At 40.8% G+C, this 25,755-nt stretch overlaps 2 protein-coding genes and 1 long non-coding RNA gene across 3 annotated transcripts in view; 2 read left to right on the top strand and 1 right to left on the bottom strand.

Annotated features, from left to right (window-relative positions):
- The window catches only part of LOC145448535 (uncharacterized), a 123,565-nt gene that overhangs the window by 41,962 nt on the left and 55,848 nt on the right, over positions 1 to 25,755 (top strand). The gene's annotated exons all lie outside the window — the stretch shown is intronic.
- Positions 929 to 2,566, top strand: LOC145441696 (kelch repeat and BTB domain-containing protein 12-like). The gene has a single exon (XM_080319626.1). It carries the CDS (start codon positions 929 to 931, stop codon positions 2,564 to 2,566), a length of 1,638 nt encoding a protein of 545 aa, XP_080175752.1.
- On the bottom strand, positions 6,745 to 8,019 carry LOC145448420 (uncharacterized). Its single transcript, XR_013917901.1, has 2 exons — positions 7,815 to 8,019; positions 6,745 to 6,942 (listed from the first exon to the last, which is right to left on the bottom strand). It is a non-coding gene; the product is annotated as an uncharacterized LOC145448420 (long non-coding RNA).

Below are 25,755 nucleotides of genomic sequence, written 5' to 3'. Positions count from 1 at the left end.
TCTGTTCGCATTAATTTTGACAGTGTACCATACCGAAAAGGGCCATGAGGCCACTTCTCGATAATGTCATGTAACAGTGTACCAAGTTTAGGGCTTTCATCCACGTATTTATTCGGTAATATATTTTTCAAAGGCGATTTCGCAGCAGACCTATAAGACAGTAATAAAAACGTATGTGTCGTGTTACAGTCTCCAGTTTCAAGGCCAAAATCTCTTATGCTGTACCGAGACCAAATTTCCGAGGCTGCTATTCTTAGTCCTTTACAATGATGTTTTGGATTCAATAGGACAGGCCCAATCTATGAGATAACAATTGCGTATCTGTCCGAATTCGTTGACCTTTCCAATTAGGCTTACGCTATCTCTCGAGTTATAGTCATTTCCATTTCTGCAGATAATTATTCAGGTCTAATGCGAACATGAACCGTGTTGAATCTTTGTTCCGTACGCCGTTTACGCAGTTACCACACTTCAAGTCACAGCTCACCAGCGGACCTCTCGTGGCACATACGTTAAAATCACTGTTGCCTGGAAATTCATTTTACCGTACCATCATTAAGTTACTTGTTTACGTTGGAAAACGCCATTGTGACGTCATCTTGATAAAAAGTCGCTTGCAGCCCTTGCCCCACCACCCGATATTGTCACGAGCCGCCACTGAGTGTAGTGATGTGTGAAAGTCTTTCACTCGATATGCACACTTGATACAACATTTTTAAGGGATATGCCATACCTGCAGAAATTTCGTGTGGGGTACGCAGTGGAAAATGTCTAGGAGCTCATGTTGTAAGAAGTCAATGCGTCGTCACCATTCTTGTGATTCATAAAATTTAACTTGTATGTTTGGATTATATTTTCGATACCTGTGATGATTTGTTATTTCAGCACTATTTCAAGTACGCTAAATATTTTATAATAATCATTTATCATGGTGCAAGTCATATGTTCTGATGCGGAGAAACACGCTGTGAAGATGATGGAAGAGTTACATCAAATGAAACTGGAAAATGATCATTGTGATTTCATAGTTCAAGTCGGAGATGATGTCTATTACACCCACAAAAACATATTGTCGGCTGGTTCTGATTATTTCAAAGCTATGTTGAAGCACGACACGAAAGAAAGACGCGAAGGAAAAGTCGTGTTCACCGATGTGGATTCCGAGTGTGTGAAAAATTGCATTGATTTCATATATTCGGGAATATTTGAGATTCCTGACGTAAAGAGGTATGATCTTCTTCATGTCGCAATCATGATGCAGTTGGAAGATGTAAAGCTTGCCGTATCTGATATTTTGGCCGAAACAATTTCCGTTCAGAATTACTTCTCCACAAAAAACATTGCGGATAGGTACGAACTGGACGATGTTAACTCGAAATGCAGAATGTTTTTTCAAAACAATATCATGGAAATTTCAAACCACTGCGAGTTCGGAGATACAGAAAAAAAAGACATCATCAGTGTCGTGACTTCAAAAATTACAAAACTTTGTGAGCAAGAAAAGCTTATGCTATCACTGAAGTGGGTTGAAAATAATTTAAATAATAATGATAATTTACTTGATTGTTTGGATCTACTCAGGTTTGATTTAATGTCCCCAGCATTTTTAAAAAATCTGTTAAAGACTCATCCCATTATCAGCAATGACTTTTTGTTGTACAAGTTGATCAATGACCATCTTATGAAAGCCACAATAAAGCCGATCGAGGCAGAAAATGGCAGGGAATTATTAATTCTTTTCGACTTTCGTGACGAAGATTGTCTCCGATCCTTCAATCCCATGAACGAAAAGCTGGAGAAGTTTCATGATCAGAAGTTTATGAGTACGGAGCGTTTTGAGTTGACTTCTCTCGACTCCTATCTTTATGTTTTGTGCCAAGATAAATCTGTTCATCGACTCAATTTTCGAAACAAAAGTTCAGAATGGGAGCAGATGAACGATATGATTGGTGACCATGGACCCTGGAGTCACTCAATTTCGTTGTCGGGATCGCTTTTCGTTATTGGAGGAAGCTGTAGTGTGGTAACAGATATTGTGGAAAGATTTGACCCATCTGAAAATCAATGGTGCCTACTGGAAAACAAACCCGAATCAATTTCTGATGCAGGTCTTGTATCATTGAATGACTCCATCTATTGTATCGGAGGTTCTGTACCAGACCCAGACTATATTGGCTTAAAAGAAGTTTCTTCATTCTGCAGATTCACTCCATCTTCGTCAGAGTGGGTTGACCTCCAACCATTGAGATATCCTGTGTGCTACACCGGCGGTGTTGCAGTCGATCAAAGGATATATGTGATCGGTGGGTTGAGGGAAGGAAGGAAACTCAACAACGTGGAATGTTACGATGTCACGTCAGCTCAGTGGACTTCATTGTCGAGTACAAATGCTACCCATGCATTTACTTTTGCCTATCACGTGGGAAACTTGATTTATGTAGCATGTAGTTATGAGAAATTTGAATGTATGGAAAAGTATGATATACTGCACGACAAATGGTATAAAGTGGAACCAAAAGTCGATCGAAGCTTCAAGGTCGACGCGTCCACATTTGTCAAGTTGTAGATTTCGCATACCGGTGCATAGACGGTAAAATAATATGAATGCACGAAATTGCACATGCACAATTCACATGTATAGTTAAAATAGGGATAATGTCGTTCACTGTTGTGATATTCAATTTTTCTTTTGGTATTTTACTGGAGCCAGCCTTGAAACTAATTCTAACAAGTACCGTGTTTATGCTTGTTCTAATTCAGTGGTTCCCAACCCTTTTCGACTCATCGCCCCCTTATCAAGCTCGACACAAATCTTTCGTCCCCATATTTACGGATCCGCAGAAGAGTACATATAAACGGTGAATTTGTTCACCTAAGTCTGGTCGCTGGTGAATTGAGTAAAAAAAGGTCACTTTTTCCGAATAGGTGCTCGAAAAACCGGTTACCGCGTCTACATTCCGTGGAGTTGACCTTTTTTAGTCAACTTCCGATTCATAGGCAGAATAAACCGTCTTCGCGTCCATTTTTGGCCGTGTTCATTAAATATATCTCGCTTGAAGTTCTAGCATTTTCGCCTCCCTATCGCCTCCTTTCTTATTTTCGATCCTTTGTTTCTCAAACTCCCCCACTGGGGGCGATATCGCCCATGCTGGAAACCACTGTTCTAATTGGTCAAGTGGATACGTGTTTTGACCATTTCCGATTTTACTTCATGACTTGTCAGGAAAACGCTTTGCTCTTTATATTTCCCCAGCAAAAGACTGTTTTGGGTTAGATTTCCATGGATTGAATGGCCTGAACGCTCCCGGTACACAATACTTTTATCAAAATGTTACTGTTGTTTTGTTTTCACTACTGAATCTCATATCATGCATATCATGGCCGGTGTATCTGTATATGTATGTTGTGTATTGAAACAGCATGGTACTTATTCTATTGCTTCTTCAATATGGATAGAAGTTGATCACATGGGATATTTTATTAAAATTGCTGCATGGTATATTCAATATATGTATAAATAGTTCGGTTGTTGTGCTATCACTTCTAATTAATTCCGATCTTATACGCCAGTGCTTTTCAACCTTTTTGAGAACCATTTATTTACAAAAATGTAATCCTCACCCTCACAGACCAACCGAAATTTTTTTACAGAAATAAAATTTTAACACTTGTTATCGGTTGCTTCTGAATATTTATGGAAATTTCAGACCAGCTAGGTACGACGTATTTTTACACGACTCCCCGCAGAGCGTCTCATCAGGAAGACATCACTCGTTTAGATGTCAACTAGTGAACTGAAGCCTTTTTCGACCAAATAATTTGTGGGGTTTTATACCAGAACTTCTAATGCTTGCATGGCCAGATCTTTTATAAGAACTATCCACGATTCGTATCTAAACTGAAGCGTGTTTTCCGCGATTTGAAATGCTTTCTGGGGTAAAAGGTCCATGCAGGAGGCTCCTGTTTAACCCGTGTGGGGTTCATATCCCATATGTTGTTTTTAATGCTTCTGCCCAAACACCGAAAATATGCATCACAATTATCTGTAGTGTTGTGAATTTCTGTAAATGAGTGAGGTGTATTGGAAAATGTAGGACCAGTAAATATTAATTAAACGTATTCGGGCGGATCAGTTGGTATAATGACTTCGTTGCATGATGCTATTTCGTGCCCTCCTGTCCTCTATGATAAAATATATTGAAATAGCCCATACGTACTAAACCAGTGATTCTCAAACTTTTTTAGACACGCCTTCTTCTGATAGTAAAAATTTTCGCGCCCTCCTTATCGTGATATCATAAAATATTAAAGAGATAAATCAGAATATTAGCAATCCCAACGGATAGTTTGATTGCATTAAAGGTTATGGCTATTGATGAAAGAATTCTCGAATAAGACATTCGGACAATAGACAGTAAATACCATGATCTGGAGATAAATCACGCGGAGCGCGAACAAGTTTTCAGGTAACTGCGGCTTCGCACCCCCCTTCAGATGCTTTGACGCCCTCCAAGGGGGGTGCGTCCCCCAGTTTGAGAACCACCGTACTTAAATAAATGACGCTCACGATTTCTAATTGGCATTCCTTCACTGGCAAATAATTTTCTCTGCGGGATGGCATTTGTCTTTTGGGGTTCTGATTGCCAGGAGAGGGATATTCGGCGCCAGCCATTTTGGAGCCTATGGACAATTAAATATATATGTATATCGAAGTTTTCGCTCAGCATAAGGGCAGTCCTTTTCGGCCAAGGTTTTCTCGCTGCCGATCGTTCTGACACACTTCTCGGGAGTCGCGTGTTACATCTCATATGTCTCGGGGCGTCGTGGCGCGGTAATGTCAGACGTGGAAATGCGTATTTTTTCTTGGGGAAGGGTACTGAATAATCAAGATACTTTGCAGAATGAAATCGAGTCTAGCGCGAACTGAAAACATGATTTTCAAATTTATACTGGAAATCTTGTTGCGGTGACTAAAAAAAAGGTCATCACTCCGACTCGGCTCCCGAATGACCCGCTCGAACGACGTCGCTATACACATTTCGCGTCATTTACGTTGGTTTGTAGTTTTAGTCCACCCTGACCATTAGTCTAGCTGTCGAAGCTGTAAAGGAGGACGAATTTCCATAAAGGGGGACATTTTCGATTTCCTGAAAATGGAAGACAAATCCTAAAGGTAACACTATCATTACGTATAACTCTGTAGATCTCGGATAAGTTCTGGCAGAACTAGTGTCATCTGTGTATTATAGGCTCCACATGTCGGTTTCCAGAAAAAGGAGGACAAATCCTCATGAAGGAGGGCATATGGTAACCACACGCTAAATATCTTAGTAAAAACTATGAAATGGTCAGTCAGTGGTGAATATCGTCTGTTTCAGCTGTGAACGTGCGACTTATCTGCTGCCAAATCCCGAGAAGCGTCGCAACAATTCCTTATGTTGTGGAAAGTTGCTGTCAAGTTATGTGAATTCAGCCAATAGTAGTGCAGCAATGAAGGTAATATCTCTGGGTTGATCTGTACTAGAAGTATTATTGCTTACCTAATGTGTGTTGGGTCTTCGGCGATAATGAATACTTAACTCGAGAAGTCCTCTTTTTTTCGTGAAGTTCTGCATATCAGATATATCAACACCATACAGTTTATTCAGCGTTAATGCAGAAGTCTCAGCGTATAGAGCAGTGGTTTTCAAACTGAGGGGAGCGACCCCCTCGGGGGCGTGAAAGCATCTGAAAGGGGCGCGAAGTCGCAGTTAACGGAAAAATGTCTCGTAGTCCACGCGATTTATCTCCTGATCATGGTATTTACTGTCTATTGTCCGAATTTCTTACTCCAGAATTCTCTCATCAATAGCCATAACCTTCAATGCAATCAAATCGTCCGCAGGAATTGCTAGCATTCTGATCGATACAAACATTGATTCAAGTCGTGTCGATTCATATTCCATATGTTAGAAAATTACTCTCGAGTCAAGTTACCAGAAATGGCGTATCTATGATGTCGTCGTCAAGCTAGCAGAATTGTCACAAAATGAAATTAAAAAGGTATGGTCGAAATAACATCGAATCAGCTTTAGCGTGACGTGCAACTGGGATTGTTTTCTTTGTTGTTACTAAAAGGCACGTACTTCAACTTACCAAATCTTCCATACAGTTATGACGTCATAATGAATGATACTTGAATAGTCAACTCGACTCGAAGCCGAATACTCGACCCAGAATGGAACCACACCTGTACTCGATTTTAGCCAGCCTTACTAACGGCATCCTACTGTTCCTGCCTTTCTACCCCCGGTGCACATTAAGCTTCGAATGCGTTGGTAATGCCATAAAAACAATTTACCGTCTGTGATGCGTTCTATCAACAGATCTATCAACGGTCTGTTGGCGATAGAATTGCACGTTCTACTATAGTGAAACGGCGAGCGAGCGGCGCAGTTGGTTAATCGCTTGCGTCGCGACACCAATGGCAGTGGGTCGAATCCCGGCTCAGAACAATCCCCAAGTGTCGGACAGAGACCGCCTGAGAGAGTGCGAGTAAATTAAAGACACGAAGAAATGTATTCATTGCACCGTACAAAAAAAAATTATTATGCCTTAAACAGTCTAAAAGCAGCACTGTTGTGTATACCGATAATATTAATAATAACAACTACGACAGCAGTGAAATTGCTCGGTTTCCATCCCAATCTGAACATGCGATCATAACATATCACCCACAACTAGGACATATACGACATCGCTGAATAGCATATTATTGACAATTTAGTTATCACATTTATTTCGGTATGCCAAGAACGCATAAATAGTAACACCAATGCATTACATTCACTATTCGAATAACATGACCAGAAATACGACATCGAAGTATATATAGTAGTAACAAGTAAACTTTGTAATTTCTAGTTGTACTCCATTGCAGCCTCTTCTAGTCTCGCTATTTTCCTTCAGAAACAAAGAGTATAAAGATGTCAGCTCTCATTCTACATATAACGAATAATGCATATCTCGATTGCAGATATGCGTTCATACATTTCCAGTGTATGAAAACTGCTTTTGGTCTACTATCAAATATGTGAAATCGCCAGTTCGATTCTATAGTCACCTCGATAGCAGAATATTTTATAAACGGCCTTTGCATTCCAGTGCGCTCACTGATTTAGATCACGATATAACATGCATATAAATTCGAATTGGAAAACGTAGGTAATAACGATAATTTACATCCGACCTGTCCAATAGGGTTGTTCAAGTAGAACTTTTTTTCGGATTCCAGGTATTCACTGATTAACTCGTCAGGTTGCCTAAAAAGCGCTGTACATCAAATTTGGCTTAATTCCAACATGGGCCAATTGAAATTCCTAAATGTATTAAAAAATTGAACAGGATTTTCTTCAAATTTTATTGTCAATCCCATGAAATTGAGTCGCCGAAAAAAAACGATGCAAAACAATTTTTGCTCGGACTGCAGTTATTGCAGTTGAAAGTTTTGGATTTACAAAAGTAGCATTGAATGGTGGGTAAAACCAGAATAATTGATGAAAAACTAATTTCGCTTCTACTGGCTGGAATTGCATCAGCTTTATTTTGTATCGTTTTTGTGGACAATTTAACAATTTTATGGGGTCGACAGTAGAATTTGAAATATTTTTCGTAATTTAAAAATTCCAATTGACTCTGCGGCGGCTTCTGCTGGCTGGAATGCAGCCACATTTGGTGTGCAGCCTTTTTTTAGGCCACTTAGCGATTTATTCTGTGAATCCCCGGATTGTCTAGCGATCAATGCGTATACTGAGCCGGAATGGCTATATACTCACCTAACAGAATGGAAAACAGGGCGGAAAGGGGTCATCTGCTAGTGCTGTAATCCCGTCGGCGTTCCGTTCCAGTAGTTTGCTGTCGTGTTCGGATCTCATTCCCAATGCCACGGCAAATATCATCGCCCAAAACACAATGGTAAGGATAAATTTCATTATTGCTTCCGCATTAATACAAGCAAATCTGCCGTTCAACAATGAAATATCTTGTAACCGCCGTTTACACATCTTGCATTAGTACATTAATGTTATTTAGGCACGCACCGCGTTGGCGAGATACCGGCGGAGCCGGTCAATACAAAAGTGACTTTGCTATTCAAGAGTATACTCTAGCGCAGAGGTCTCAAACTCAAATGTGCTTGCGGGCCAATTTCCTAGTTTTTGATGACGCCGCGGGCCGCAGCATCAATAATAGGGATATTCAATGTATAATTTCCAAGTAGGCCTTATTTGACAGGACCTTGCAGACAGGCATTCCACAATCGTCGTGGAAATGTACTATTCACGCTGGACACGGAAAAAAATCACATTTTCAAATATTCGAATGAAATTGTTTTAGTGCCGGGCATAATTTGTTAAAATAATGAGTTTAGACATCATGCGAGACGATGCATCATGACATCGTAAAACTGACACCAGTCCAATATATTTTTTTATTTATTCCGTATTTGCCGACTATAGTAGTACGGCCCACTTAAGCAATTTATAAGATACCGGCTTTGCGGATCACGTGTTGAGGAGGAGCCTCGATATATTACCGGCCCACGACTGACCTATCGATCTCGCTTCCCATGACATGTCGCCCGATTCTTGTAGTTTTTTTTTCTATGCTATATTCTTTACTTTCATTCAGTGTGCATGCCTCCTCTTTACATCGCCTAGGCCAAGGTGGGTGTCTGATGCCATAGACTACTCCAAGTCGCTTCGACATCTTCCTGTCTTTTCATTGTATCGCATTTTTTGTGGTGTATTGAACTGATCAAACTGCTAATAAACCAATGATGATGATGATGATGATATACACTTTGATAGGAATTCTGGAGCCAGCCTCGGTCGGACTCGAACCCACAACCCATCGGTGTTGTAGCTGTAGAACATACCACATACGTTATCTTGCCACTGAGATTTCGCTTATAATATCACTCCTTACGAATGCATACTTACGATGCACATATGGCGTCGATATAGCCGACATTTGCAACAAATGAAATATGCAGCTGGTCGACTACTCTAGTCTACACAATTTTTGTGCAAGACTGTATTCGCGGCTGAATATATTATCGAAGATTCTACCTATGAAATATGTGACGGCTGTATAACATATCTTCAAATCGTGTAATTTGTTTCATATACTTTGTTTGCCAACAATCCCAACCTTTCCTTGAAATGTCTCTCAGTAAACAAGCTTTTGAATTACAACCACCCAGCAAGTTGATATCCTTACTTGTACGGAGATATATTCGCATGGGAATCATTCATAAAATGATGATAAAGTGGTACTGCTCTGAACCACCCCTGCAATTATATCCCGGTAAGCGTTCCGCGTAGGGATAAATGACTTGTGTGACATAAGGCGTAATGAGTTAGGAGTCATTCCTTAACGCATCAGGACCTGACAACGGATACGCATTCTGCCACGCGTCACCTTTAATGACATCCGCTGAAGCCTTTCTGGGGGTAAACGACTCGCATAACTTATAACGAAATGTGTGTAGACCAGGGGTGGGCAAACTTTTGAGCTCGCGGGCCGCATTCAACATCGGAATCCATTCGCGGGCCGCACTATATAAAATCGGGGTTATAAACCAAAACGCCATATTGATATTTGATTATATAGTGAGGACATGGAGATAATATATGTGCTTATTTAAAAGAAGCCAAACATTGCTTTGATAATATCGTACGCGCGTCAGAACAGACACGTATAGTGGCGAGATTTCATAGGCTGGCGGACCTCAATAACCAAATCGTCAAAACTATAGAGATGAAAGTCGATTGGCCCGATTGTTAGAACAGGATTGAAATTTAAATATGTGCGCAGCGATCTGTTCATAGATTTACTAATTCCACGTTTGGTTCATTTCCAGGACACACAATGCTGACAGCACCATAACCATGTTAGCTTCAAACACGCTTCTACTATGTGTAGATAAAATATAAATGCCCCAATTCTACGCATGCAGAGAACGAAACTACCTAAGACACACCCGAATCGTTTTCTAAGCACACCACTGAAATAATTAAAAATGGAGTGGCCAATCTGAAATCCCACTCGTGATCCAAATTATGTCAATCTCGTTGCAGCTATCCCGCTGTGATATTATGTATTCACCTTAGACCAGTGGTTCTCAAACTTTTTAAGACAAGCCCCCTCCCCCCTTATGATGGTGAAAGATTTCGCGTCCCCTTATCGTCATATCACAAAACGCAACCAGGATGCTAGCAAACCTAACAGTTTGATGGCTTGGAAGGTTACTGCTGTGGATGAGAGATTTTTAAATTAATAATTCATACTAAATACAGAGCAATACGTATGAAGTGGCTGTATATCGCGCGAAGCGCGAAAAAATTTTTCAGTTCAGCTCAGCTTCGCGCATTAATTTGATTCTTAGTACGCATTTTATCAATATGAAAAAAAATTCTTTAGGCTCTCGCGGGCCGCACAGAACGGTGTTGCGGGCCGCATGCGGCCCGCGGGCCGTAGTTTGCCCACCCCTGGTGTAGACTATGTACCAAATCCGTAACACAACCAGACTTGAAAAATAGTTTCCCACATAAATCGTGTATATGTAATATATATATGTCAGGGGAGCCAACCTTTTTGCCATTCACGGCTGCATTTCGACTACTCATGTAGCACACGGCTGCAGTTCAGGGCATAGTCGTAATGAACTATATAGGTGGACGACAAATGCCCATGTTAGAGTGTCTATATGTCCATTTTTGGTGAGCTCTGGACTAATAAATTTAATAATATAGGCTCACTATAGTAGGCTTACCATATTTTGGAAATCAAAAAAGAGGACACTTTTTCAGAAATTTGCAACATGCAAAACCGGAGTGAAATTCTCAAAAGGCGGTTAATTTTTCCCACTTTTCGATCGGTTGACTAAAAAAAAAAAACGTCTTCACTTCTGCTCAGAGCTCAAAATGACGTTTTTTACTACACATTGCCAGGTTGATGACTAAAAAAAAAAAATAAAAAAAAAAAAAAAAGGTCTTCACTTCTGCTCAGAGCTGAAATCACCGTTTTTCACTCCGTAATACCCGCCGGAGCTTCACTTCTGTGCTAATATGCGGCATATCACTAGCAATTTGCTCTAAATCTGCCTAAATTTTCAAAAAAGAGGACAAAATCTCGAAAAAGACGACAAAAGGGCGTCCTCCGAGGACACTTTCAAAAAAGTCAAAAAAGAGGACAAATCCTCTTAAAAGAGGACGTATGGTAAGCCTAACTATAGTCGCCGAAATCGCGAGTGGTCACTGGTCATGTTATGGGAGTGTAATGATTTTCGTGATTAATATTAGTAGTTTTACATATTACTATTTATCCTTTCACAGACCATGGATGTGATCAGATTCACCGGTAGAGTTGATGGAGGGTGTGTTTTCGAAAATTTAGGTCAATATATAAATGATGATGCATCTTCCGGTGGGCCAGTAGTTATTTCTTGACCTCCCATCAGAATTGTCGGTATACTGAGGTGTACACGATTCCGAGTTGGTATTTCTATATGGGGAGCATAATTTTCCTCTGCTGTTTGAATCTGCTATGTGGTGCTCTAATTGCAAACGGCCCCACTATACTACAATAAAAAAATTAAATCATATTGAATCGCGCGCAGCGCGAAGAACATTTCAAGATTCATTCAATCCATCAAGAAATCGGGAGTCAATTCGTTAATTCGAATTGCATGTCGACGGCCGCCAACACATACCAGAGTTGGATCAATTACTTCAATTCATATCAATTACAATTACAGTTACAATTACTCCCTTGCATGTTTCAATTACAATTACTCCATGCTTAAAATATCAAATTACAATTACAATTACTATTAGACTTATAATTGCTTAATAATCAATTCAACTTCGGTAAAGAGGTTCTATTTGACAACCGTAGCGACGTTATTACCAACAATAATAAAATTCCATTCATGATACGCAGAATACCCGTTTGTTAAATAAAAACTCGAACGTTTTCGAAATATTCCTAATCACGAGAACTGAAAAATGCAAAGACAGAAAAAGATTTAAGTGACTGTAAACAACCAAAAGTTTGAGCGACTGGCAACGACTAACAACGAATAGGCTATAAGACAGGCAATGAAATGTAATCAAACGAATGCCCAAAGCTGAGTAAGGCAAATGATATGTAATTGGTAAGGCGTCGACGATAAGGATGATAGCGATAAGGTGTGTAAAATTAAATAAATAAGAAAGGAAAGAAGCTCTTGATAACTACGAATTACAAAAATTTGGTTCGCATTTACATTTTCGCTTGCTCACAAACTGTTGGATTGCATTTGATGAACAATAAGGCGCGAAAAGTTTCTGGCCCCAATAATCCTAAGATTAGGGTTGTGGGTGAGGGGATATTAGGGTTGAAGGTGGGTTAGGGTTACGGGTGGCGGATATTAGGATGGGGGTGAGGGATACGATACTCCCAACCCTAATATTAGGATACCCGAACCCTAATACCACCTCGCCCTAATCTGGGGATACCCTAACTCACCTACTACCCTGATATCCCGCACCCACAAGCCTAATCTTATGATACCCTGACCCCAACCCTAATACCCCCCATCCGTAATCCTAATATCCCGCACCCACAACACCAATCTCAACGCGAAAAAGAATTTATTTTAGCGTTCATAAATTTTGACATGTTCATGGTTATTGGTGTCACGGTGAAGACAGGTTGATTGTTGATAGTAAAACAAAGAAACGTCCATTATTTTATGTTGTGCTGGTCAGGTCTCAGTAACAATGTACCGTAATTGAAACTGTAATAAGGAATTTTTTTTATCAAATTACAATAACAATTACAATTACACAGAATAGAAATGCTTCAATTACAATTACATGAAAAAAATGTAATAATTACAATCAGCTCAATTACAAATGACAATTGCTCCAACTCTGACACATACTACTTGAATTACGTGTCCACGGCCTCGCAAATTCCCTTCTACGACCCCAAGTTGGCCACCCCTAATATAGATATCTAAGTTTTTGAAAGTACAGAACTTCAACATTACAGCAAACAATACGTTCATATTGCTAAATTTTTTCCACTCGAAGCTTTTCGACTGACTCTCATCAGGAGCGAACGTCAGTAAATGAGGTTAACCAAATTCGAACTATTGAATGAATTTTGTCATTATGGCGTAATAATGATATCAACGGGTTTGAAAAACAGATCAAATCCTCCGTTAGTCATTGTTTTCCGCAAGTTGAACCTTGTGTCATATTTACAGCAAAATCACTACTACCAGCAACGCGAAAAGATGTGCTTCCTGCGATTGATCAGAGTAACATAAATTACCAATATATGTGCCGATGCGACGGTCGGTAAGTGAGTCGCACATATCAGCGTCTGTACACCATTTTAACGTTTACTCAAAACTCGTACACTCTTGTTCAATGTTCCCTCTAATTTTTCACGAGTCTGCGAGCACTTACCAACTCACTGCGCGGTCCTTTGGACACCAGTGCGTAACATTTTGAGATCCGATACAGAGGGCAATCTGTGGACTAAAGAAAAAGGTCATCACTTCGGCTTTTTTTGTGCGCAGACTTTGTCTTGTCAGGAATGCGCGGCCGCGCAAGCGTGCAGCTTAGAGGGAACATTACCCCTGACCACGTAATACACCGATTCCGCAGTCAGCCGCATTTCGATTACATATATAGCATACGGCCTAATGCCAGCAGAGAGTCGTCATGGCCCATCTGGACGACAAATACTGATGTGAAACTGTCTACTGGGTACTTTGCACCACCGAGAGCCATATTGGTGTTCTGTACCATCACTGATTTCTTGAGGGATATCTTGGGTATAAAATTTTTGATTCTACCACTAGAACATCCCCGCAGGCTTACTATATAGGCTGTACAGAGAAATCGCGGTATAAATGTCCGATAAAGTGAATAGGATCAGGAATCTGGTCGCGCGGGGTGCGAAAATTTTTCAAACGCTCAAATGAATCTCGTCGATAATGGCGGTAGCTTCACATATCACTGTCAAAATTTTATTCATTCTCAAGCGATGTGATCGGATTAACTGGTAGAGCTAATGGAGGGGGTGTCTTCGATAAATTTGGGCACAAATTAATGATGATGCATTTTCCAGTTCTTATTAACCACTTCGTTGCATGTTGTATTTTTTACCGCCCATCAGGATTGCCGGTATAGTAAAAATATAGTAGAACCGCCCAAACGTACCAGAAAACCTTCATTGGTGAGACGCACGCGATTCCAACTTGGTAATTAGAAGTGCATCGATGCTGACGATCTCTGCTTACAGGTGCTCACATGCTGCCTCACTAGTTTATTTCATGTCCAAGAATAGCACTAGCTACACATTTATTCAAATTAATGCTCTCAAATTTGTAAATATGCCTCACGCTAGATTGAATATATCGGGGTTTTCGGTGAAGGCGTCATATCGATTTGATCGGTATCGATATCGACATCCGATATAGGTCCGACTCTAGTTACGATGTTGCACGAGTTGAAAAATAATCTGTTGCATAATATATTGATCTCTAAGCTGAGTCGTTTTAGTGTTACAGCTGCCGCAATAGATATCCGCCATCTGAACCCTGGTTCAGAAAATGATCGAACCCCAATCGCAGACAGGATTTTCCTGCCTTTCACCACAGTCGTGACAATTCTTATCATTCAACAGATTCCAAATCGGCTGATAACTTCAGACTGACCGTATCCGGATACTAGGGGAATGCAATAGGCGATATTTACTAATATCATAGTTATCGACGGAGCGAAATGAACTTAGAAATACGTTACAAACGGTTTTTATTTAGCGGTTTATTTATCAGAGACTTAGTAGGTTTGAAGCAAGCTTCCATTTTAAATATTTTGGATGATTTTCACCAAATTGGCTTCCTCCATAGGCTGATAAGCACGGTTCGCAGTTTACAGTTCTACTATAGTATTTTCAGGAACACCAGAAATTAGGTTAGAATGAAAATGAGACAAGAGAAACATTTCACAGATTAGATTACAATTAGAATACTGGCATTTTGCTATAATTAGTCTAATTAGACATATGCAATTATTTAATTGCCCTTGTCTGACTATGTGACAGCCCACCCATTAGGGGTGTATGTGTTATAATTGTTTATTGTTATTGTGGTAGAGCAGGGGTTCTCAACTTCCCTTGCATAACGGGCCGCATTTTAACCGCAAAATACGTTGCGGGCCGCAGAACATTATTTCCATGTATTTGTGGGCTACTAGGCTACTGCAGCCTATTTACCAGTCGTATACGGGCGTTTAGTACATTTTTCTGCATTCTAAACCATTAATGGACAGTGTTCGTAAGTTTGCGGTTGTTGTTTTTGTGAGAATATTATTTTCCAGCGGCGCAAGTACATCGCGTCATTGAGCGTGCATTGCATTAGTTGCCAAGTCGGTACATGCACCTTCAAACCCTTCCACCAGAGAACCGAACTCTCTGTTTCAATACGTGAGCGAGAAAGTATAAAATTACGGTAGCTTTTTCGTTACAGCGGCCATTATCACTTTGAGCTACCAGTGATATTAGAAGAAGTCTGGCATTCGGGTCATTTCTGAACAAACCAATCAACCCTACTCCTTTCCTTCCATGTCTGGAGCCCTGCACCAACAGTCATATAGATAGGAGTCAGCTTTGTCAAGTTGATGTTTTTCGCTCGGCCGTCCCCGCGTTTGCCCTGCCAGCATTTCCACTCTGATAAAAAGCACCCAGATAATTTGCTATGCAATGTCAGTAGATTCGTCCGATGCTCGGCTAAAGTACTCTACGCGGCAACGTATTTCAGAACATGCGATGACAGATCGACTGACATTGCTGTTACTCTTCTGGTCACGGTTCGATCAGAAAACTGTAGCTGCAACATTTGTCAGGTGATGTTGTCCTTGCTGTTAAGTTCCGGAAGCAGCGAATGTTCGCGCAGGATGTTTAGGTTTTATTGAAATGACACCTTCTCTGGCAAATTTCATGGATTTAGCGATATTCCAAGCAATTTTGAACCATGCGTCTGTAACATCGTCGACAATTTTAGCAATGCCTCGAAATATGGATTGGTGGGTTTGACACCTAGCTAGCAATGTTTTTTCTAACATCAGGCGATACGTATAACTTCAGAAGAAAGTGTCGGGGGATAATTTTAAGTTCCTACGCTTCGTTACGACAATTGATTTTCGACAAATATGTCACATCGGTTTTCCATTTGTATCTGAGAAAGCAAATTGATTGTTCCACGAAGACTTACAAACCCAGTTCCCGCCGTTTAATTTCCCCTTCCTTGTTCTTGTATCTGTTCAAGCCATTCGCGGTGAGTAAAACACTTTTTAAAGTGTACTACACAACGGAATTGTCTTGAACCAGAGTCCAGCCGAATACCGATTCAAAACAATAACAATCTACACTCGAGCATATATCAAGAAACCAAAAAACATAAAAGAATCAGTAATCAAACGAGACAGAGTCTGTGCGATAAGAGCTAAGCAGCTAAATTATTATTCAACAATATCGTGCCAGTAGCAATTGCGTTTACAATGAAAGATGTCGCGGGCCGCAAAATAACCGTCTGCGGGTTGAGAACCCCTGTGGTAGAGTGTTGTTGTTGCTGGAGCCACCAAGTGTCTGGTTCCGACTGGGTAGAATGGACACTTGGTGGACACATGAACGCATGCTTCTTGTCTGCGCTGGTGTCGTGAGGACGTTTAATAAAGCCCTCTCAAAATGACGGTTGAATCTCTTTACATCTACAATATCAGAAGGTCTACCACAACTATACATATGCGTGGTAGAATAGTATCCTGTAAGTGACGCTGGCGGATTAAAACCATCACGGCTTCCTTCGCGATATTTTTACAAAGCCTTCGTGTTCATGAATACTTCGACTTGTAATTGAAAAAGGCTTTGACGGTCATATTGTCAACGCACTCGCAATTCACGAAACATTAGACCAGTGATTCTCAACCTCTTTTGTTTTGCGGAAAAGGGATATAAAAGTTCTGTAATCTCGAGAACTGTCTATATCAGTGGTTCCCAACCTTTTTGGATGTCTCAGCCTCACTTAAAACTCCAGAGTACGCACGGAGCCGGATGAAATCATTCAAGTCAGGCTACCTATATCGAACATCTAAAGGTAGCTAGCCTATCTCCGGATCTCACCATCCACATAATTCAAAAGCATGCATATATTATAGAGTCTACATAGGTTATTTTAGCATTGATAGACGCCGATTGGAGAGTGCTAGGGTTACCATACATCCTCATTTAAGAGCATCTGTCCTCTTTTTCGACTTTTTTTAAAGTGCGCTCGAAGGACGCCTGAATGTAATCTATTTTGAGAATGTGTCTTCTGTTATGAGGATTTTGGTTAAGATATAGGAAATTAACGGCCAAGTAACGCTCTGACGGGGTGTTCGGGACTTGAGCCAGAAAAATGACCTTTTTTATTACTCAACCAACGGAAAATCTCATAGAAAGTCGGTAATTCGGGATTTGAGCCGAACAGATGACCTTTTTTTTTAGTGAACCGACCACGAAGTCGGGAAAAATTTACCATGTTTTAGGATTTTACTCCAATATTCCAAGTCTGAAAATTTTGAAAAAGTGTCCTCCTGTCAGATTCCCAGAATATGGTAACCTTACAATATCCATGTGACACATACTGTATCTCTAGTGTTATATTCCAAACTTAAAATTCACTCTCAACTTGCTCCAAAAAATGAAACTACTGATCACTAGGGCAAGTTTTTGCAACTTTTGCAACTTTTTTTACAGCTTCCGGCAGCTTCCTAAATACTCGTAAGCCGTTTTAAGCTGTTTGAAGGAATCTTATAGTGCAACTTTTTGCAACTTTTGTCCATTTTTTTCATGCAACTTTTCGCAACATTTTGCAACTTTCTCGATTTTTCATGAAAGTATTTTTGATTTTGGCCAAATTCAACTGAAATACCGTAAATCAGCACCGAAGTAACGCTTTTACGGGTATATCGGGAGCTGAGCCGGAAAATTGACCTTTTTTTTAGTCGATCTGGGAAGTTGACCCTTTTTCTTGGTCAAAATGCAACTTCTGCAACTTTTTTCAAAAATAAATGCAACTTTCCACGCATTTAACTGCAACAAAAACTTGCCCAACTGATCACACTTCACTAACACATCACATCAAACGCTACCATGCACCATAGCGGAAGATCATGACACGCGTAAAAGATTAGTGACTGGAAATTGTGACGTGAACTTGGGCGCAACCTTTCGTGATGAAATGAAAATAGCTCGAGTTGACTCGGGTCAAACGCTAAAATCATGACATTTATGCTGCTATTTATCTGCTCCAATATTCGAAGGTGAGTCCAGCACTGTGTCAATTTGACTTGGGCAATAACATTGTCATGCAATAGTCTACTATTCTTGAGCATACGCGAAAACTGGATTAGGCTACACTGCTCAAATGCAGTGATATCATGTCAATCTTTGTAAAATACCCGTTAGCTGCAAACTTATAACGCCACAGCTTTTACGAATACGATGACATTATGCATTTGTCCATTCGCGTGGTGTTTATATCTCATAAATTCGACAAATTATGCATACTCCCAGTACAGCAAGAATCCAATATTTATAAATGTGAATTTTGTCGTAACGAGCGTGAATTGCTACAATAAAAATTACTCACATTTTCACGGCGTGTGTGGAATGTCAGTCTGCAAAGTCCCGTCAAATAGGGCCTGTATACCTGAAAAGATATCGAATACCCATTGATGCTGCAATCCGCGGCGTCATCAAAAGCTAGAAAATTAGCCCGCGAGTAGATTTTACTCTGAAGCCCCTTCCTTTGAAATATGTGAATTACTTGAACTGGTAGTAGACAATGACGGTCCGACGTCGTTTCAAAAAAGTAGATTTAGTCGGGGTCCCGCATATACTTTTAGCGGTTAATTGGAACTGACTACTTATAAAATTCCAGGGTGCATGTCCGCGACTAAGGAAAAAGTACTAATGATACTTCAGATATGCCCATTTTCTAAAATAAATATTGGTACCCGTGGTTATTCAGCGCAACCGCTGAATTTACTGAAACGGCCATGCGAACAGATACCACCAAACAACCTAACCTACTTTACAAATCTAAATTCTAAAAATAAGGTAGTTCGGTTCGGTTCGGTTTATTAGCAATTTTCATCAGTTCAATACACCGCAAAAATTGCGATGCAATGAAAAGATAGGAAGGTGCCGAAATGACCTGAAGTATAGTCTTTGGAATCAGACACCCACCTTGGCCTAGACGACGTAAAGAGGAGGCATGCACACTGAATGAAAAGTAAAGAAGATATTATAGAAAAGTAAGCGACAAAAATGGGGTGGCATTATGTCACGGAAGGCGAGATCGATAGATCAGGTCGTGGTCGATAATCTTGAGGGCGGATCAGCATTCATTTAGTAGAAATTGCTTGTATTTCGACTTGAGTGTGGATATGCTCGTCGTCTGTCGGGTGACCGGCGGGATACTGTTTCACACGTCAGGTCCGGCATATTTGATAGAGCGATGATCTTTCCGGTAGATCATGTGATATTTGGACGACGTGTACGCGCGTGTGTCGTACTTGTGCGCTTTTGATTCCGAGGTAAAGAAGTCATTGAAATATTCGGGGCAATATGACCGCAGTGGATCTGATACATGAACTTGCCGGTTTCTAGTTTCCGCATATCTTTTATGTTTACATTACAACACCGAATCTCTTCAGCAGCGACTTGTTGGACGGGAAAGCAGGCCTCTTTGGGGCCCTAGCTATGATACGGACTACGTTATGTTGTAGTTTTGGCAGTGGCTCGAGTGGCATGTTATTCTAAAGACTCTAAAACAGGGGTTCTCAAACTTTTTAGGCACTCCTCCCTTTATGTCACTGAAAAATTTCGCGCCCCCCATTTCATGATATCACAAAATATTAAAAATTGCAACCAGAATGCTAGCAATCCCAACGGAAAGTTTGGTGGCATGGAAGGTTATGGCTGTTGATGAGAGAATTCTGAAATATCAAGATCGGACAATACACTGAACAAAAACTATAAGGCGGTGGTAAATGGCGCGGAGCGCAAAAAATTGTTTCAATAGACTCGGCTTCGGGCCCACCTGCTGATGCTTTCACGCCCCCAGTTCGAGAGCCACTGCACTGAAATGTATATGCAATAGTACAAAGCTTATTTTCTTGGTCGCTGCCTTCCGATACGTGGGCAGCTAAAATAGCCTTGATGTTGAGCTAAGCTTGCAGTTTTTCTGAACTTTGCTTTCCCTGGACCGAGTGTGTCGTGTTTTTTTTCATAAGACCGATTTTAATTAAAATTCTTAATCTCGGCGACATGCTCGGCAAAAACTATAGGATCAGTTTACCCCTGACTCCAGTATATACAAATGTTTAGTGCTCTAAAGTCTAAACCTAAAACTGAACTATATGGAAATAGTGATTTCTTGTGACTTTAATTGCTACTCATACATTGCCACATTGCCTTTATTTTGAATCTGAATTACGCATGCTACGTACGTAGGCAGCGTAATCGTTGCATATTAATGAACAGGCTTCCAAGTAAATGAATTTCCTGTTCAGTTGATACAGTCTATATGGTTTTAGTCATTCAAAAAGCAAGTTTTATGTTTTGAATTCCAACCAACTTTTCGCGGGCCGCACAGGATAGCTTCGCGGGCCGCACTTTGCCCGGGTCTGTTCTAAAGAATATATTCAGTGCGAGACGCGCCGCCCACTTGATTTTCGATATATCAACATCGAACGTCGCAATAGTGGGAAACATCGAGGTAGGGGTTATAAAATGGAGGAATGTCTAACTCTTCAAACTCTCCGATCTTCCGAGCCTTTGCTCATGACAAGCTCTCGTCAGTAATGCGCTTGAAACCTCTGATCCTCCACGAAGTTGCGTGCCTCATTGAAGATGATAGCCTAACACCCTCTGACCAGAAAACCTTCCTTGTGGCGGTCCTCGTTGTCCCAGTCCTCGCCTGGATACAGAGCTCTCGTTCATAACATCAAGGAGTTTGGTACGGTTTCCAGTCAACCAAGAGGCCACCCTCTTCATTGGCAATAAACGAGCGGCAACAAACTTTGGGCGCGCACTTTCCATCTGCTGGATCAAGTTGTGTTGCCGTCTGAAGCATCAGCAGATCAGTCCCGTTATTGTGTGGACAAGGTGATTGTAACAGAAGTGGCGGTATATGATTTCGCCATTCCCTTTGCCTCACTCAAGCTGTCTTCCCGTCTTCTCTACGTGTCGCACTATGAAACTTATAGGGGTACAAAGACGGAGGGACGGGGGGGCAAGGTCAGCAGGAACGTGAAGTGGAATGAGTGGCAGTAGATTTAGCGCTTCCGTGACCCCCCTCACATAGATGCTGTTTTTGGGTGTTTTTATGAGTTTCCTGGTCGTTTACATCGCTCTGACTTGTTTATTTCACTAAAAAACTTGAAAAAAGCATCATCCAAAAAAATCTTATTTTTGGATGTTTTCAAATCTTATTTTTGGAGAATCTCCAAAAATAAAACCCAATATCCAAAAATAAACAGGCCTGGTGATTAGTCATCAAGTCGAAGGCACCCCTGAGAGCACAGCAACTCACCTAAATATGGACTTCAGATACTATGCAGATACTGCCACTGCAAATTATAGCTGTTGAAGCCGCCCCAGTTGGCCATTATACCTGCGCGTTGTGTTCCATGCTTTAATGGGGATATCATATGCCTCTTTTAAGAGGATTTCTCCTATTATTTCAAGGAAACCGAAATATCCTCAGAGGACGCCCAAATGTCATTGTTAGTGCCGTGAGTGTTAAGAGATGACGACATGGAGACAACAAAAACGGTAATATCGACAGAAAAGACATGTGAAAACTGACTTTCTATACCATTGACGCGAAGGTTGACTAAATAAGGATATAAAAAATCAACCCAACGTAAATTAGCCGAGAAAACCGGTTTTCAAGCAGCGACTCGGAAAAATGGCCTCTTTTCTAGTCAACCCACGACTGATCACCATTTTCCGCAAAAACCTCCCGTTTCAATGTCTGCTGATATGACTTGTGAAGAGTGTCCTCTTTCTCGGGTCTAAAAAGATGGCAGTCCTAGCTTTAGTCAACCAAATCATGCTGGATATGTGCAGAGTTGGCCCAAGTAGGCATAATAATAATCGCAGGAATATCTATTTTCATCTAGACACACAATGTACAATGCGATACACAAGACACAATGCAATATAATGAAATGATAGGAGGATGCCGAAGCGACTAGTCTCGTATCTAGCATCCATCTCGGCTATTGCCCGATGTCACAGTATTCAATTTTACATTCTAATCCGCTTACTACTCAAACAGAACGCCGTCAATTTCTACTCAATTACAAGTATGGAAGCAGCGACTAGCTGGCCCGCGTGTCACATGGTTTGGGCCATCCTAAGATATGTAATCGACAGACAACGCCTCTTCAGTAGTAGCCATTGTGTTCGACTTGGCTATACCCGAAAACATGGCGTCCCAAAACAAGACTAGGAAATTCGACACTTTAGAAACAATCTGGAAAAATGGTAACATTACGCTATCATAATAATGCTACAATAGTCATTTAGATCGGGTCGTAGCAGAATTAGGCTTGTGAAGTGATGGTGTCTACTCCATCAGCCGGATACGGATTGTAGAAACCCGTCGCTACTTGTGGAAGATAATATCATCGATCTATGGAATACATTTACGTTGCTTGCTATGGTAAGAGCGTCATGAGGTAAGTGGAGTATTAATTGTATTGTTTTCTAATTAGACTGGTGGAAAATAACAATGTCTAAGAAACTATACTGCATACGCACTGCTGTGTAAAAACCAGCACGTAGAGCCAGAGACCAAATCAGTGCATTTCCACGGACAGTATTCGCTATTGCGAAAAATACCTGTTAAGGCGTGGCCGATCCTATACTATTCACTTAGCATAACTAGAATACCATTCAAAGATTTTGGCCTCGGCCAAAACCAGGTGTAGCAAAACATGACCAAGTTCACAATGCTGTATAATTCTATTGCTACTTATTCTTGTCCAATACTCTTTTACTTCATCATGCTATTGCTTTGCTACTACGACCGCCTCCACTATAGATAGCAAATTCACAAATTGACCAATACACTTTCCGCGATGTTTACGAGGTAAACAACACATTTGATATCGGAATACCGAAATATAGCTTTGTATGGGCTGTCAAATTGCCGACTGTACTGCCAAGTATCACCGTCACCAATGTATGGTCGAAATCAAATTGTCGATTTACATTTGTATTATGCTTATGCAAACACTGTTGCTTTTCTTCCAGGTTGTGATGTCCTGTCAAACATTGAGCCCTTTACCCCATGGTGTCATTGCCAATAGGTTCTAATGGGAGATGGCTAGCGCTAGAGGCAGCACAGTGTGGTCTTCTTCCGGCCCGTGCCGATGTCTGTTTGTCTAAGACACAAATCACAAGTTGTACATAGGCTTTTAAAAGTATACCCTACTTAAATATAAGACAATATATTCATACTACCAAGTTACTTCCACGCGAAACTTTTATGTGTGACTCACATCAGAAGCGTACGTCATCAGTAATTGCGTTAATGGTAGAATAGCTATTGAACGTAAACTTCCAGATTTCTACGTGAAGATATCGCGCGAAATAAGACTGCCGGCATTGACTGTACAACTGATGTACGGATGCAGTGTTTTTGCAATATGCTGTCGGAATATGACAGCTACCTTCAGGTCATCATCGTGTACGTATAGGTATAAGTATCGTAGGCCCCGATACGCCTCCATCCACTAAGACTGATACTATTTAAACAAGAATGATATAGTTTCAATACTTTCTTCCCCCCATGGGATCATTGAAACTTAGATTAGTCATTTCACAGCGTTGAAAACATGCGGCCTACCAGAAAGATACGCGCGTAAGCGACATTTCCGAAATAGGGATCAATTCGCAGCGTTGCCGCAAAGTGTACTGTACCTTCAAAAAAGTAATAAACTATCGTTAAAGTGATGTGTAACATGTGGTCACATAAAAGGTACATATTTGAACTGTTGAAATCATTCATGCTGTAAATGCTGCATTTCATGAGTGATAATAAACCAAGCAGTCACTCGATTTTGCCTAGCCTAAGTAATCAGCAATACTAATTACAGCGCTAACAAGCACTGGTCATAGCTTACAGCACACTGGTTTTCTGGTTAAGAGATAACGGTATTGTAAAGGGGGTTGACCTTACATCAGGGGCGGGCAACTTCTCCATCCGGCGGGCCAGATAGGGGAACATAAAAATGAGGCGGGCCGGATTCTTGATTTTTTATGAGTTTAGGGGAACGCGCAACAGATCCGTCCATCCTATCCTGTACTACCCTTTGTACATACAATTCAGGGACAGACACATTCCTGCATTTGCGAACTATATCTCGATCGGGCGACCGATTCACGGGCGAGCCCAAATCGGTGATATGTATGTGATCAAAAATCAGAGTATATTTGGATTTTAGTCACGCGAAGAGCGAATTTTTTTTGCATAAATGAATGAGTTTGATCAATGATATTGATGAGTGTGTGGGCAAGTGGTTTCTTTGAAAATTTACAGCACGTATAATTATAATTTTGAACATTGATCATGGCATAAGAATATACATTCATGAGCTTATCGCGGATTATATTCACTTCGGGCGGGCTCACTCTTATTAATTACTTTGTTAAAAACTCGTGCAACTCAACGGCTTCGGGCTATTGTAGTGTATCTATGATACTGTATTATTATGATCAAGACACGTACGTAGAGACACTAAATCGGGTGAAGCGCGCGAAATTTTTTCAGGTTGAATCTATCCGCCCGAAAATATTCCACTATTTATAAATATTACGGATATTCTCGAGAAATTTGGGAATGGCATGGTCCCATTCGCCCCTGGCTACGTCAATGCGGTGAACATCAGTTGTATTGGAAGTCGCTTTGTCTTGCTAATGTTCATGCTCGAAAATGTTTGCGTCTAAATGCCTATAGACGGCGACGCGGGCCTCATCATCACGTAAGACCGAAAACTGTCGGCGGGCCGCACAAAATCTCGTCGCGGGCCGTATGTTGCCCGCCCCTGCCTTACGTCATACCCGATAGTATTCAAGTAAGACGTCAATGCCGTTGTAAACTTTAATTGTTAAATCTTACCGCAGCCTTGAGAGTATCCTACAGCAAAATAAAATAAGTTATATGGTTTAATAGTTTTAATAGCGACAGCAATATTCGCCTCCCAGCGTAAATATTAGCCTTTAAATACCGCTCGCTTATGTTTTCTGGTGACAATAATGATAGTTATCGTAAGATCTTAGAGCCGCAATCCAAACTCAAGATTCTATTGTTGAGCGTCGAGTCCTCTGCCGAGAGACGCTGGCCCGGCTTTCAGCCTTGTTGACACAACTGCCTCCTGAAGGCTTGCAAACGCTGAAGGTACCCGCGATTTGGAATCGTCTTTCGCTTCGAGTGTTTGAGATATCAACGATGACATCAGGACCAGAATTCCTAACCAGATGGACTTTGTTTGAAGACAGGTAGCCAAGGCACATATCATCTTTTGGTATGGTCAAGTTTTCGAGGCACAGTGGGTCAACTTGGGCGTAGAGCAGCCGAAGTTAGTGAAATATAAGTAT

The sequence above is a fragment of the Botryllus schlosseri genome, chromosome 1 (assembly GCF_051294905.1).
Source record: "Botryllus schlosseri isolate E-star chromosome 1, Bs_hap1, whole genome shotgun sequence".
Taxonomy (NCBI): Eukaryota; Metazoa; Chordata; class Ascidiacea; order Stolidobranchia; family Styelidae; genus Botryllus; species Botryllus schlosseri.
This window is presented reverse-complemented; position numbering and strand designations above follow the sequence as displayed.

Bases quoted from the DNA above. Each gene is read 5' to 3' on its own strand.
- LOC145441696 (XM_080319626.1), top strand. From the start codon at position 929: ATGGTGCAAGTCATATGTTCTGATGCGGAGAAACACGCTGTGAAGATG.